At 39.7% G+C, this 15,745-nt stretch overlaps 1 protein-coding gene across 1 annotated transcript in view; it reads left to right on the top strand.

Moving 5' to 3' along the window:
* The window catches only part of SLC38A5 (solute carrier family 38 member 5), a 50,183-nt gene that overhangs the window by 22,768 nt on the left and 11,670 nt on the right, over positions 1–15,745 (top strand). Inside the window, 10 exon segments of the mRNA XM_081320624.1 lie at positions 76–191; positions 490–563; positions 1,118–1,210; positions 1,496–1,577; positions 7,265–7,347; positions 8,873–8,931; positions 9,476–9,592; positions 11,184–11,263; positions 13,417–13,517; positions 15,680–15,717. Of these exon segments, the coding sequence (XP_081176750.1) occupies positions 76–191; positions 490–563; positions 1,118–1,210; positions 1,496–1,577; positions 7,265–7,347; positions 8,873–8,931; positions 9,476–9,592; positions 11,184–11,263; positions 13,417–13,517; positions 15,680–15,717 (843 nt within the window).

A 15,745-nucleotide genomic window follows, 5' to 3' on the forward strand; every position in this document is an offset into this window, starting at 1 on the left:
ACATGGCCCAAAGGCTTTTTTCCACCCCATTTCTGAAATTTGGTTTTTGTTTCTTTTCTTAAATCTTGGCTGCAGTTTGAGGGAAAGACTTCGTTTGGGATGTCAGTCTTTAATCTGAGCAACGCCATCATGGGGAGTGGCATCCTAGGCCTGGCCTATGCCATGAGGAATACGGGAATCATCCTCTTTGTGTGAGTGTAACTCCCACAGTATGGTACCCAGGAAAAAAAATCGCAATCCAAGGGGGAGGAAGCAAGTAGAAATTCAGCCACAGTTTCCACCTGTGGGTCTTCTGCTGAATGGATTATATGAACTAATTCCCAAGCAGGGATTGGATAGAACTCGTGAATTCAAGTAGGGTTGGGCTAGAACTCACAGTCCAGATGAGGACTGGAAAGAGTTCTCTTTGTCTCCATAGAAGAGGCATTTCAGAGTTGGTCCATTTCTGTGAAAGAAGCATTGGGCTGACATTCATTTTTGTCCTTCCAGGATCCTTTTGATCTGCATTGCTTTGCTTTCCTCCTATTCCATTCATCTGCTGCTGAAGTGTGCTGGAGTTGTTGGTAAGTCACAGTTCAGGAGACTCCATAATATTTGTTACTGGCCACAGTTTAAGACACTGAACTTAGCCATACCACACATTGAAGGTAGAAATGGAATTAATAGAATGCAGGGGTGCATTCTGAAGGGATTTCAGAATGGTGTTCAGAAGCTTTTACTGTTCTTAGAACCCATGCCTTCTATCAGTTTGCATCATGAAAAGTCTTGTTCTTCAAGGACTGTGGCCTAACAAGAATTAGTGCAGGCTATAAATGCCTTGAAATGTGGTTTTGAAATTGATCAGTGAGCCATGCAGGAAGCTGGTCTGGCAGCTTGTGGCTGAAGAGCACAATTTGTCCTTAGGTTCTCATTATTACCAAGGAGCTGCATGCTTTTTAAACTCAGTATGTTGAGGAATATGTTAATTCCTACCAGAACTGGATTGATGAGCTTGACTGCTAGTGTGAAAGGAGCATAATTTGAACAGTGGTTAAGATGAATGGACTGGTAGTGTTATCACCCTAGAATTACAAACCAACCTATCTGAACCCCTTTTCTCTTTCTCTCTCCTATTTAGGAATTAGAGCATATGAACAGTTGGGATTGAAGGCCTTTGGCCATGGGGGCAAAGTGGTGGCTGCTGTCATAATCTCAATACACAACATCGGAGGTAAGGCTTTCCCACTTCCCTGTTGGGTCAGAAAAGGAAAACAAAGTGGTGTATATTTGCATACATTTGCTTCTGATTGTGTGTGTGTGTGTGTGTAGTTCAAGGAAGAAGGCTGAGTAAAGGATTCTGGGGGATTGTGATCTTGACTTCTACAAACGGAGATTTGTGACCAATATCCAGTGTTCAGCATGAGGATAAGGGTGGGCAATCAAATGCCATCTCACAGTTTTCATTCTTCCTCAAAAAGGAAATTCAGGAGATCCTGACAGCTTTCTCTTTTCACAGCTATGTCCAGTTACTTGTTCATTGTTAAATCTGAACTTCCACTTGTGATCCAAACCTTCTTAGGGCTGACAGCAAACAATGGGTAAGCAAAACTCCCTGCTCTTCTTCCTCCTAACCTCATTCTGTTTGAAATAACACAGGACAGATGAACATGCAGCAGTTCCTCAGTGAAAGGGAGAGAGGGAGAAAGAAAGAAAGAAAGAAAGCTGAATTATACCATTCTCCCCATATCTGACACTCTGTTGGAGTATAATTCACATCATCTCAAGTCAACATGGATAGTGCTGGTGGAAGTTGTAATCCATATTAGGGGAGGTTAAATTAAATGCTGCCTCCAAAAATAATGTCAAAGAAACCTACAGGTAGTATCTATTGCTTTGGTATTTTCCAGGGTTTAGTGGTTAATTAGGCATTGCTGCTACCCTTGGGCATTCTTCAGCCATAGCATGCTAAGTTTAGGGTGATTCCCAGTTGAAAGATTTCTGGATTTTGACAATGTCCACTACAGTTTTAATTAGACATTGACTGGGTTTACCAAACATGCTTAACCTCTTCAATGAGTTGATAAATTTATTGTGTTTGCAATATATGCATTGAACATAAACTCTCTAAATAGGTTGAATTCGCACAGTATGTTAAAGCACCAGAAAATGTAAACAAGATTAATTCTAATCAAGCCTAGCATATTGGATGAATGGATCTACTATCTGATCTAGTTAAGTAAGTTTTGTGACCTCCAGGTAAAACCCAACCAGATCCATGATTATTTCAGGACTTGAACCCTTAGTGACCTTCCCTTATGGAGCCAGTTTATGGCCATTGTGATCTGAAATGAAATTAGAGATGGTATGTATGTGAGGACCATGCTTCTCCCTCTTCCTCTTTCACTCTGCTGCAGGCCCTTTTTTCAGAGCTGCTCTAAGGGGTTTCTGAGTAGTTTTATAGAAGGAAGCAGCTGGTCTTATTGGCTAATTTTTCCTTCTATAAATGGATCTTCTGGGGCTTGCTGCCTTATTCACATTCCTCCCCTGATCAAGAGAATTTGCGACCAAGCCACAATGCTCTGCTGCTTGGAGGACTTAACCCCCCACTCTCAGAAACAAGATGGGGGAAGAAGATACAGAGATTATTCTCTTGTGAATCATAAACTCTCCCCTGAGTTTCCATTTAGGGGTGGAAAAGAATTTCACCACAAATTCTGTTGAAATGCTACTGGATGTCGCCTTGGGGCATATGTTAGGATTGAAATCCACTAATATTTCTCTTTCTTCCCTACAAGATCACAACCATGTCTGAAAGAACTATGTTGTTGAAAGTTAAAAGGAACAAGGGGCAACTGGATTTAAAGGAAAATTACATTGTGGGAATGTCCTTTTAAAAAGCTTGTATCTAAGGCCATTTATGTGTTGAAAGACAAAAGAAGTGTTTTTTTTGTTATTTTAAAAAGGTTACTAAACAATCAGTGTTCATGTGTAAAGTTGGGAAGATGTTTAAAAGCATTCCTACGTTACAAGATGTTATAAAAATAAAAAGTTATGACATTTTGTGTGTGTACTAATTTAAACTGTAGAAAAAGTTGTTGAACTGGAATATTGCCATACTACCACAGACAATAAAGTGGACAGAATTTCTAGAGTATATTTATACATGTCAAAATACAAGTATCTGCGATGCTATCTCACATTTTTTAGCTCTAAATCAGATAAATGTGGAAGTGAAGCCACATTTCATCTTTACCTTTGTGTTTTTTTAAAAAAAATCCTTGTTTTTCATATGGACTGGGCTAAAGATGGAAGAGAAAAAGATCTGTAAAGTAGCCTTCAAATTTATTTATTTATTTAAATTTTATTGATTTTCCAATTTTACATTTAAATACTTGAAAAGCAATGTGGCGCCTGAGTTGGTCAATAATTCAATAACATACAATTATCTTTAGTACAAATCTCAGACTATTACATTAAATGTTTCCTCTCTTTTCCCCTTAGTATGTACTGTCTCATATTTAAATTAAATTAATACAATTCTTATTATATCAATTAAATAAAAAATAACTTTCTTACATTTATCAATAGTTTTTAGTTTTTATATATATCTTAATTGTTTTAACTTTCAATCGTTTTAGACAATCAATGACCTAGTGATTTTTTCCCAATTTTAATTTCCGATTAATATTTAAAATTAACGTATAATATTTATCATTTCCAAATTTTAAATGACCCCAATTCCCTTTATCACAATTCATCGGAAGATCAAATGTTCAGGATACACATCTTATCTATTTGAGTTCTCACCATCTATAATATTCTTATTTTCTAATAGTTTCCAAATATCTTAAATTTGGTAACCAAAATTTCTCTTATTTCAATGTTTAATACTTCCTCTCTTTTCTCTCTGTATCTACTATCTCATATTTAAACTAATAGTTTTTATTATTACCACTAAGTAAAAACATATTTATTACATTCATCAATAAGTTTTTGGCTTATATGTATCTTAATCACCTTTATATGACCTTTATAAGGAAATCAATATTCAAATTTAACTGTTAATATTTATACTTCTAAGTTTTAAATGACCAAACTTTTCTTTATCTCAACTCGTAACAATATCTTATATTCAAAGTACACATCTGTTTGAGTATATTCTATTTTAATTCTCATAGGTATGTTGAAACCCCAATTTTCTTCAGTCTTATTCTAGCTTTCTTTCTTTGCCAAATTGTCTTCCATGTCTGTGCTTTTGAGTCATCAAACAAGTCTCCTTGTGTTGTTATATATATTGTTTGACATTGAAAAAACCATCTGGTCACCATTTTTTTGAGAGGACGCATAAGTCGTCTCTCTATTTTTCAATCTCGATGTAGTTGTCCTGAAGTGTTTATCTTCTCTTCAGTCTGTTCTTCTTGATCCTCAGATTCCTTCTGATTTATATAGGAAGTCTATCCTTTTTCCATATTGTCAATTTCTTTTATGGATTTTCTATTGTCTGTCTGTTGAGCAGTTAGATCTTCTGTCATGATGTTTAATTGTTCTACTTTTTCTGTTGTATTCTGTATAATTGATTTTTTAGTTGTAGTTAAAGTTTGAGTTTGCATATCTGGGGTGACTTCTTGTTCTTTTCTGTAACTTCTTATTTCATCATCAGCTGTAAAGAGAGTTTGATGAATTGCTTTCAACATAGAAAGAATCTGCTCCTGGTCTTCATCCATGGGAAAATTTGTTTCTGATCTTCTTCCATAGTGGTATGTTAGGCTAGAAACTTAACAATCAAGGAAATTTTTTTTCACTGAGTAGGGAACACAGCTGGGCTTCTCACAGCTGATGTTTCAAGGTTATATGAGTCTTATCTATTTGTCTGGGCTGTTAGCCAACTCTCTTTTAAGCAATAACAAGTTGAGGTTTCAGGTTTAGCCACAAGATGTCGCCCCTACCATTTAAAATTTTTCTTTAAGTCCCAAAGTTATTATCTTTTCAGTTTTGCTTCTTTTTTATACCGTAAATAAAAACCCAGATCTTCAGTAAAAATAGAAAGTAGAAAATAGAAAATCTTTTAGTCCACAAACTTCAAGAAATAAAATTCCGTTTGGGATCCAGTTATTCTTTCAACATTTTAAACTGCCCTGGATAGTCAGTTGCTGCTGTTTCTAGGGGAGGGGGTAAAATTTCCCTTCCCTCTCCACAGGGGGAAAAGTACTTTAGGCAGCTTATGCAGGTAAAAGAGTAATTAGGATTTAAGAAAGGTAGATCTCACTCAGTCTTATCCGTGCTGCTTTAAAATTGCCTGATGGTAAATGTGACTTTGGCTGTCTGCAGCCTAGTGATGAGCCATATTACAATGCCCGGTCTTTTGTCCGCCGGTTTGGAGCGCTGCCCTGGATCAAACGGAAGGGCTGCCACCCTCCCGCAATCCAACGGGGATCCCTTCCTTGCTGATTGCCCCTACAGGTCAACTTTTGACCCTTTCCAGGGTCCCCCAGCAAAGCAAAACTGGACACGGAAGATGGTGCTCGTGTTCCAGATGACCATGGCGGCTGCGTCGGCAAATCGGAAGCCAGTAGCTTTCAAATTTAAATTAGGTTATGTCAATACCATTGCACTCCAATTCTTTGCATGTTAATTTGCTTTAATTGATCTAATAAAAGTTTGTGATTAAAAGTTCCATTACAAATAACAGATTATTTCTTTATTACAAGCAGAATATCACAATCTTCATGTTAGGATATTATAATGGATTCAGGGCAGTGAACAGTTGTAGCATTTGAAAATTTCTCAAATGTCTTATCTTTAATAATGTATCAAACATGTATGTGCATGTTTATAGAATAAAGCAGCGGTCTCCAACCTTTCCCACTTTGCGGATGGGTGGGGGCCAGAGGGGATGGTTCCACGTGAGTGGCCAGTGAGCGTGTACATGCGCAGAGCTCCATGCAAATGGAGCTTCGTGCATGCTCGCCTGCCATTCCTGTGGCCCAGTTCTGAACAGGCCATGGCCCAATAATAACGGGCCCTGGCCCTGGGGTTGGGGACTCCTGGAGTAAAGAGAGGGTGGTTAGGTTGGAAGAAAGTGTGAGGAAGAAATCTGCCTACCTAGAGGAACAGAGAAGAGTATGTTTCCTTGTAATAAAATACTTACCAGATTGGTTGGCCAACTCTGCAAGCAACAAAAAAGAAAAGAAATGGCGTAGTGCAAGAGAAGTCTCAAGTCACTTTGCTTATTGACTGCTCACTTATTTAAATACTGTCATGCTTATGAATGGCTTCTGAATTTCTGGTCCATCCCATGAGGGCTAACTGTAAACAGATAGAAATTGTGTTGATCAGTAGAGAAGTGTTACTTCTACTCCAGCAGTTCCTCCCAAAGCCTTTCCTAATCTTGGCGCCCTGCAAATTCATGGATCTCAGCTGTAAAAAAATTTTTTAGCGACAGCTGCATTGGCTGGAGAATTTCAGGATTTGAAATTTATGTACCTGGAGATTATTCAAGTTGGGAAAAATGGTCTTTTGGTGCCTTTTATATCCTCTTGTAGAGCCAATTTGGTGTAGTGGTTAAGGCAACAGGGTAGAAACCCAGAGACTGTGAATTCTAGTCCTGCCTTAGGCACAAAGCTAGCTGGGTGACCTTGGACTAGTCACTTTCTCTCAGCCTTAAGAAGGAGACAATAGCAAACACTTCTGAACAACCTTGCCAAGAAAACTACAGGTCTGAGAATCGGACACAACTGGATGAGAGAAAAGAAAAATACTCCCTTATCAGTCCATCCTCTATCCTTGATTTCTCTGGGTGACTGTCAAATGTTGTCAGTGACCTACTGGGGCTGACACCTATGTCTGGCCTCTAACGGGGACACAGTGCTTTTCCATGTACAAAGTGCAGTATCTGTAGAGTTCTTTTGAGTTTTGTTTTTTTTAAATAGGGCAGGTGGTATTTGGCTAGTTATATTTGCTAACTAAAATAAATACAGATTTAAATTTGGGAAAGAAATATCCAGATGCAAAAGTGTATTATGTTCTATGCTTTTCAGTCTATATGAAAAAATGATTTTTTTTAAAGATAAAAGAATGAAAAAAAGATGACACCTGCCAAGAGTCTGCCTGTCTGTAAACACCCAGGAGCTAGCTCTCTCTCTCTCTCTCTCTCTCTCTCTCTTTCTCCCTCCCTCCCTCCCTCCCTCCCTCCTATTGTTCACTCTCTCTGGGTGTGAGACAACAAAAGAGAGTGAAATAAATTTAGTGTTCATGGATTCATCCAACTGTGGTTCTTTATTTTCAGCGAATGGTACATGAATGGGCAAATTTTAATAGTTGTCGTCAGTGTTAGTGTCATCCTGCCATTGGCTCTGATGAAACATTTAGGTAAGTGACAGAAAGTGTTTGTTCTGTGTTCTGCTTGTGTGTGCTTGGATAAATATTGCCTGAACGTGTGTGTACTTTTTTGCGTCACCGCTGGTCTTCTCCCTTAGAGTTCAAGGCAAGATTGTGTCATTTCAGTCTGTGAGTGGAGGCACATACATCAGTGCTACTCCCATCTGGAGGGAATCAGCATTGCTTCCTATGAGGATCTTATACGGACATTGATCTTGTAATCTATTGTTGCAGAGAATTATTTGGGGCACAGAAGAATATTAGCAGAAAAGCAATGTTCCCCCCCCATTATGTGCATTGCCAAATTCAATTGCATTGATTTTCCAAATTGGAGTTTTGACTGAATTTAAACTGCAAGCTCAAATCTGATACATCTAAATTCATTCAATTAATCTGGGCTGATGGAAGATTTTCACCTGTGCATGCTTGCATTTTTATCATCAGTTTAACTAAATTAATACAATCATAGAATATAAAGGTTGAAAAAGCTCTGGGGAGAGCCTCTAATTCAAGCTCTCATTAAATGTAGTAATCCAATACTACGGCATTGAATTGGTCCAGTTTGAATGTAGTTGATCACCCTCTGTAGTGAACTTAACATTCAAAATCAAATCAACCATTCCATACTAAATCAACAATTATACATTTTTTGTAATAAATAAATGTAAATTGAACGAAGCCCAATTTGAACACCAATATGTCAATTTGATAAATATATACTTTTAAAAAGTGTGTTTTTTCTGGTTGCTTTGTTATTTTTGTTTTCTACAATTGGAATTGTGGCTCAGTGGGTTAGGATGCTGAGCTTGTCTATCAGAAGGTCGGCAGTTTGGTGGGTCGAATCCTGAGTGCTGCGTAACAGAGTGAGCACCTGTTATTCGTCCCAGCTTCTGCCAACCTAGCAGTTTGAAAGCACATAAAAATGCAAGTAGAAAAATAGGGACCACTACGGTGGGAAGGTAACAGCATTCTGTGTGCCTTTGGCATCTAGTCATGCCGGCCACATGACCACGGAGACGTCCTCGGACAAGCGCTGGCTCTTTGGCTTTGAAACGGAGATGAGCACCGGCCCCTAGAGTTGGAAACGACTAGCACGCATGTGCGGGGGAACCTTTACCTTTACCTAATTGTTAAATGTCCTCCAAGGCTGAACCCACTGCCCTCTTTCTCCCAAATTTTTTAAAATTGTTTTTAACTTTTGTATTTTTTGTTTTAATCACCCTGTAAACCGCCCTGAGTCCTTCGGGAAAGGGCGGTATATAAATGTAATAAAATAAATAAATAAATAAATTTTCCATCATAGCATAGATGTTGAATTTGAGAAGGCCATTGCATCAGTTTAGAACTAAGGAAGCTGTCCGAGTTATATTATTTTAAGAGCAGATATATCTAATTAGCGAGGGCTTCCTTTCCCATATTTAGCTTCCTTTGCTGTAAAATCTTTTGAGAGGCTTTTTATCAAGATCCTGTATATAAGATTGATGCACTTCCTTTGCTCCCTTCCTTCTTTTTACAGGTTACCTTGGTTATACCAGTGGACTTTCGCTCACCTGCATGTGTTTCTTTCTCATCTCGGTGAGTTACCTAATTCCCAGAAACTCTGGCTTCTCCCAGGAAGAAAAGGTGTCAGATTTAGATAGGAAATATGTGTCACAATCCTTTAAGACAGACATGTCAAACACAAGGCCCGGGGGCCGGATCCGGCCCACGAAGTGGTTCCATGCGGCCCGCAAAGCCATCCTGGAAACGGTGAGGGAACGGCCCACACTGCCTTGGCCCTGGCCCTGGCCCAGAGACCCTCCTCCTGCCAGAGACCCTCAGATCTGTCCCACTCCTGCCCAGGTCCCCATAGGCACCCTTGATGTGAACGATGTAGAGCTGGCCACGCCCACCCAGCAGGCCATATGCACTCTAGCCACGCCCACCCAGTAGGCCACGCCTACCCTGGCCATACCCACCCGGCCCCCTGAGGGCAACCGCAATGCTGATGCGGCCCTCAATGAAATTGAGTTTGACACCCCTGCTTTAAGAGCTGTATGGTTGCTGCTTTTTTTGCTGCTTTATGTCCCATTCACCCCTTCCTGATGCTCACCATCCATTTTCCATTCCTACCACAAAGGTAATTTACAAGAAATTCCAGATCCCCTGTCCCCTCAATAATACTGTGGGAATCAATAGCACCACGGAGTCCGGTGATGATACCTGTAGTGCCGAAGTCTTTCCTCTCAATTCTCAGGTTAGTATGATGGTATCGGAATCTAGTGACATTGAACACATTAAGAGTAATGGTAGAGCAGGGAGATACGATTTGGCTATGGACTATATGACTCCTACCATATTCTAATCACACAGTAAGTTTTGTGCCAGAAGGAGTGCTGGAAGCTCAATCTCTATGGACTTAGTCCAGCATCTTAACCTCTGTAGAACATTTCTCTCCCCCACACATTTATTTTATTGAAGTACATCTAGTACTAAAGTCACTGGGATGGGGGAGCAATAGGATTCCCAGATTATTCCTAGTGATCATACCTAGAATTACAGATTTTCTTTGAGAAGGGGGACAATATTCTGCAAGTAGATTATTTGGGGATGGAGATGGGATACAATCTGAGTGTATATGTAAAAAAATTGAGTATACATCCTTGTGGAAAAAAGACACCCATTTAATAACCTGAATGTTGAAAATAACTTATCGGATGCAGAATTTATACATTATAAAACTTAATATTTAAATTGTAAAGATGTATTTGGTATACAGGGCTGAATAAATACTTGGACTAGATGAATTTCCTCAAAATCCTCTAATACCCTGAAAAAAATTAACTGATCTTTTAACTGAACATTAATGTAAATATCATTTAGCAGCATCCTGGAATAAAGATGGGATAGCTCTTTCTCAGTTTAAAGATTATGTAGATCTATTTATATCTTAACTGTAAACATCAGAAATAAGCTTCATAATTGCAAGGATGGTATCAAGCTATTTAAATAATGTGGAGTGTACATCCTTAGAAATGACTACTCATCTTCTTTCATGCACACAAAAATTCATTAGTAACTTTTCGAGAAGCTTTTTGGGCTGTACCCAGATTTTTCAGGGGTGCCTGTAGCTTTGTGGTCTCAGGCTGTGTACCTGTGTAATAAATCAGTAAGCAACTGTGAAGGTGATAGAGGTAGCAAAACCAAATGTTAGGATAGAATGCTAGTTCCTATTTTTCCCCTGTAAAAATATATACTGTAATGCAGACATGTCAAACACAAGGCCTGGGGGCCGGATCCGGCCCGTGAAGTGGTTTCATGCGGCCCGTGAAGCCATCCTGGAAACAGTGAGGGAACGGCCCCCACTGCCTTGGCCCTGGCCCAGAGACCCTCCTTCTGCCAGAGACCCTCAGATGTGTCCCACTCCTGCCCAGGCCCCCATAGGCACCCTTGATGCGAACGATGTAGAGCTGGCCACGCCCACCCAGTAGGCCATATGCACTGTAGCCACGCCCACCCAGTAGGCCACGCCCACCCTGGCCATACTCACCCGGCCCCCTAAGGGCAACCGCAATGCTGATGCGGCCCTCAATGAAATTGAGTTTGACACCTCTGCTGTAATGTATTTATAATACAATGAAAATTATAATATACATTTACAAAAAACTAACCTGGCTTTCTAATTTTACTAATAAGAGTTTTAGTAAAATAGTCTTACTGCTGTTCTCTGTAATCTGCTCACAACAACTTCAATACGTATATGAGAAAGAGAGCAATCTAGAAATTCTGAACTTCAGACCTGGTTAGAGCAAACATTGACTCCCCTCCACCCCTCTTTTGTTTTCTAGACAGCATATGCAATCCCCATATTGGCATTTGCCTTCGTTTGCCATCCAGAAGTGCTTCCTATTTACACCGAGCTGCGCAGGTAAGAAATCTTGACAGCATCAATGGAAAAGTCCTGAATTTTCTGAAAGAATATATGGAATGGAAACCAACAGAAGGACAATGTGCAAAATAATTTGAACTTTGTGGAGAGAAAAAAAACGCTAAAAAAATGATTCACTTAGTCATGTCCCCAATGAAAATGGGAACAGCAGTGCTGGATAGGGAAGAATCAGCAAAGTTAGTGGCACTATACACAGGGGCACATCATTCCTAGTTCTCCAGTGTTATACCTTCCAGATTTGTGAGCTACCATGTCTGTTATTGTACCACTTTACAATGCCTTGGTAAGGCCACACCTGGAATACTGCATCCAGTTTTGGTAACCACGATGTAAAAAAGATGTTGAGACTCTAGAAAGGGTACAGAGAAGAGCAACAAAGATGATTGGGGGACTGGAGGCTAAAACATGTAGGGAACGGTTGCTGGAATTGGGTATGTGTAGTTTAACGAAGAGAAGGGTGAGGGGTGACATGATAGCAGTGTTCCAGTATCTCAGGGGCTGCCACAAAGAAGAGGGAGTCAAGCTATTCTCCAAAGCACCTGAAAGCAGGACAAGAAGCAACAGATCGAAACCAATCAGAGAAGCAACCTAGAACTAAGGAGAAACTTCCTGACAGAACAATTAACCAGTGGAACAACCTGCCTCCAGAGGTGGGGAATGCTCCAACACTGGAAGTTTTTAAGAAGAGACTGGACAGCCATTTGCCTGAAATGGTATAGGGTTTCCTGCCTGAGTAGGTCTCTTCTTCCTCCTCCTCATTATTATTATTATTATTATTATTATTATTATTATTATTATTATTATTATTATTATTATTATTATTATTATTATTATTATTATTATTATTCCTAGTCAGTTCTGTTAGGGATTATGGGAATGATTGGTACAGTAGATGTGAGGGTAATACTTTGGAAAAGGCTCAAATGAAATACTTTTCTTTGGGACTTTTTCAATTACATGGGGGAGGGGGGTGAAAAAGAAAGATAAAATGGAAGAAATATAGGAGAGCAAAAACCACCTTCTGAAGCTTGGGAAGTTACTGGGGGGCTAGGACATTCGCACCCAGAGTTTGAAATCATCATAGCACGCCCCCCCCCCTATCTGTTTCAATCATTTGATGGGTGGTCATGTCTTGGAGGAGGAAGTATCATGATTCTCTGAGAAAGATAGTTCCGATCCCTGACTGATTGTGCTCAGAGACTAGCATTTGACCAAACAAAAGAACATTTGTCGGGATGTGAAGTTTTTGTATAACATCTACCAAAAAGTCTCTTACACTAAAAAATAAAAATAAAAGTACAGTGGTCTTTGTCAGGTAAGCATCAGCCTCATGTGTAGTTTGTTGCTGAGAGATGCAGCAGGACCTGAAAAACGAAGAGTTGTGGCCAGATGGACCAGGCTCAAGATTGTGTAATGCAGATCAGAAACAGGCGAGCACAGTATGCACTGGTGATAGACAGGGTAATAAAATGCAGGCTATTCCCCCTGTTCTTTCAGGGTAAATGTACATAACCTTAGTGCTATCAGTCCAAAGACAGTTAGTTCATTTTTCCTGCTTTTTGGATGTTTTTTTATAAATGGGGGAGGGGGGGGAGAAAACATGGCAAAGCCTAGATGGGTAGTAGCTATTGAACACTGTCATTTGGACCTTCCTTTCCTCCCTGGCTGAATTCTGAGATCAAGCAGGGGGATTGTTAATGGGACTGTGGATTGTGCATCATGTTCACTGAAACAGTGATGTGAAGGGCAATTCTAGAAGGCACTTTGAACAGCCAGACATCACAGTGGGGAGAAGATGAAGGACTTGCTTACAAAGACGCTGAAGATGCATTGTTTCCTAGAGAAAATAAATTTGAAAATAATTTTGAAACAGTAATCCGGATTTCTGAATATGGATATAGTGCCAGGTTGAATGCAGGTTCTGAGGTTGTGGAATGGAGTAAAAACAGGTAGCAGGGCCCTTTAGGTTCCCACAAGGCCTCTCTTTGGAAGGAGGCCCTCATGAGACTCAGTAGGTTTCAGCAGCAAGGATAAGAAGACCAAACTCCTGATTTGGATTACCAACTCACTCATCCACTTTGTGGAGACCTAATTAAATTTTAATGAGGTCTAAAATTTTGTGTCTTGCTTAGGGCTTCAAAGCGTCGAATGCAGAATGTAGCCAACGTCTCCGTCCTGGCCATGTTTTCCATGTATCTGCTGACAGCTATCTTTGGTTACCTCACCTTTTATGGTAAGGGACGGTTCCTCTCAGGAGGTACTATTGGGGGCGCCACTTAATTCTCTTTCATACACAGGAAAGGAAGAATTTCTCTCTCTGCCTCACCTCCATGGCTACAAGAGGTATGATGCTTACTTTGATCCTTTGTTACGCGTTGTCTTTGTTTGTAGTCCTTCCTTTTATACATGCGGACGACAGACTGGAAATAATAGAGGCAAAGCATAAGCATAAAGCAATAATATATAGCTAATATCTCCTTTGATTAAAACATATAATAAAACAGAGAGGTTTTCCTAATTTTTCCATGGAAATCGAAGGAAGGAAAAATTTGCTATCTATATGCTTCACCATTAAGAAGCAAAAATGTCATAAATAGATCTCCTCCCCTCACCAGCGATGGGAGATATTTCTTAGCTGGCTTCACAGAGCTCTTTCTCATCCCACTTGAGAGAAGAAATGAATTCTCATTTGCATTGGTTGAATCAGGTATTTCAGAACAGCTATGTCTAATGCCGAGGTCTCCTACCTTGGCAACTTTAAGACTTGTGGACTTCAACTCCCAGAGCTGGCTGGGGAATTCTTGGGAGTTGATGTCCACAAATCTTAAAGTTGTCAAGGTTGGAGACCCCTGGTCTAATGGACTACACTTCCCTTCTCCAATAGGAACATATTTGGAAAGGAGAGGAACATTTCAGAAGTCTATTTTCAGAAGTAACACCTCTGTAAATGCTTCTTTTTATATTGGATGTGCAAAATGTTTTCATATGTTATGCTTCCTCTATTGGCATCTTCTTTTTCTGTGGAAAAGCTGAAATAAAAGGAGTACATATGCCACAGGTTTTTTTTAACATGCAGGCAATAGGATAAAAATACCCTGTAGGAATGTGTACATATCATAACTGTCAGATCCAATGGCAACATGACCTGCTTCCAGCCTGTTTGCAAGACATTTCTTGTTCTGTTTGTTTTTCCCACGCAGTTCCATCTTTGGACTAAAGGCAGCACAGAGGCTGAATTTCTTTCTTGAGGATGTTTCTAGTTGGAACCTTTCCTCATTTTACTAATGAAAAATATATAGTCCTTTTAAAGGAGGACAAGAAAGTTACTGCAGCTCACTCACATCTATACAGTATCTCACAGACTGCGGTGAGACGTTCATGAGCATTTAGTGAAGTGTCTGGTGTCTGTACTTCTCCAACTAAAAATACACACTTCTGAACCTTGTGTAACAAGAGCAGTAGTTGTGTTTTTAAAGCTTGTATCAAGAAAATTTACATTTAAAACTCTTTGTCTCTTAATATAGCAAATTCACATGTTTAAAATTTGGATTTTAAACACATTTTTAAGCATAAATAAAGAACAAGTATGGGGAAGCCCATATACAACTACCATAAAAGGTAATGGTAAAGGTTCCCCCGCACATGCGTGCTAGTCGTTTCCAACTCTAGTAGCTTCCAACTACCATATATTAAGGCAATTGCAATTCTAAACCATTTATACATTTTATCAATGTGTCTTTTTAATACAGTGGAACCCCTGAAATGGGCCAGGCTTGCATTGATTTGCAGAAGGTAGCAACTATATGATCTTGGTAAGAAGTAAAAGATCAGAGAAAGGCAGAATATACAAGAGCTACAGTGGAAGTTGTATTTGTCTGCAACTCCCATAATTCCGGAGCCTTGTCTGGAAGTGCTAGTGTTTGAAAATATTCCTTTAAATACCAGAGTTATATATAAAAAATTACAGGAGAAAGTCCTGGGAGTTTTGTTCTTTTTTCCCCCCAAATTTTTTTTTTACAGCAGAAGAGGAGTGGCCTTTTAGTGGTCAAGGGTCAGAAGTAATATTGAGGCTGGGGCAGAGGGCCACAAAGGGGTTGAGGTTTCATCTCGTATGTCAGCAAGATTCAGTTTGGGGAGTTTCTTCCTTTGCTTATTTGTTCAGCTGTCATTACATACTTCAGGGTTTGCATGACAATTTTATTCTGTTTCTCATCTCAAAAGAATGGGGGAATGTGCTATCAGCTTTCAGTAGCCTGACCCAAAGGGGATTCCATAGACACCCCTCCCAAAGAAATTAAGGGAACACCGGTTGCTCTGAGGCCACAGGTTTTCCACTCCTATTCTGTAGCCTCCTCCTTTCTGATATCTAAGCGTCCCCCTTCTGTTTTTTCCCAGGGAATGTTGAAGCAGAGATGTTGCATACCTACATCAAAGTTGACCCTCTAGACAAGCTAATCCTTA

The sequence above is a fragment of the Vipera berus genome (assembly GCF_964194415.1).
Source record: "Vipera berus genome assembly, chromosome: 2".
Classification (NCBI taxonomy): Eukaryota; Metazoa; Chordata; class Lepidosauria; order Squamata; family Viperidae; genus Vipera; species Vipera berus.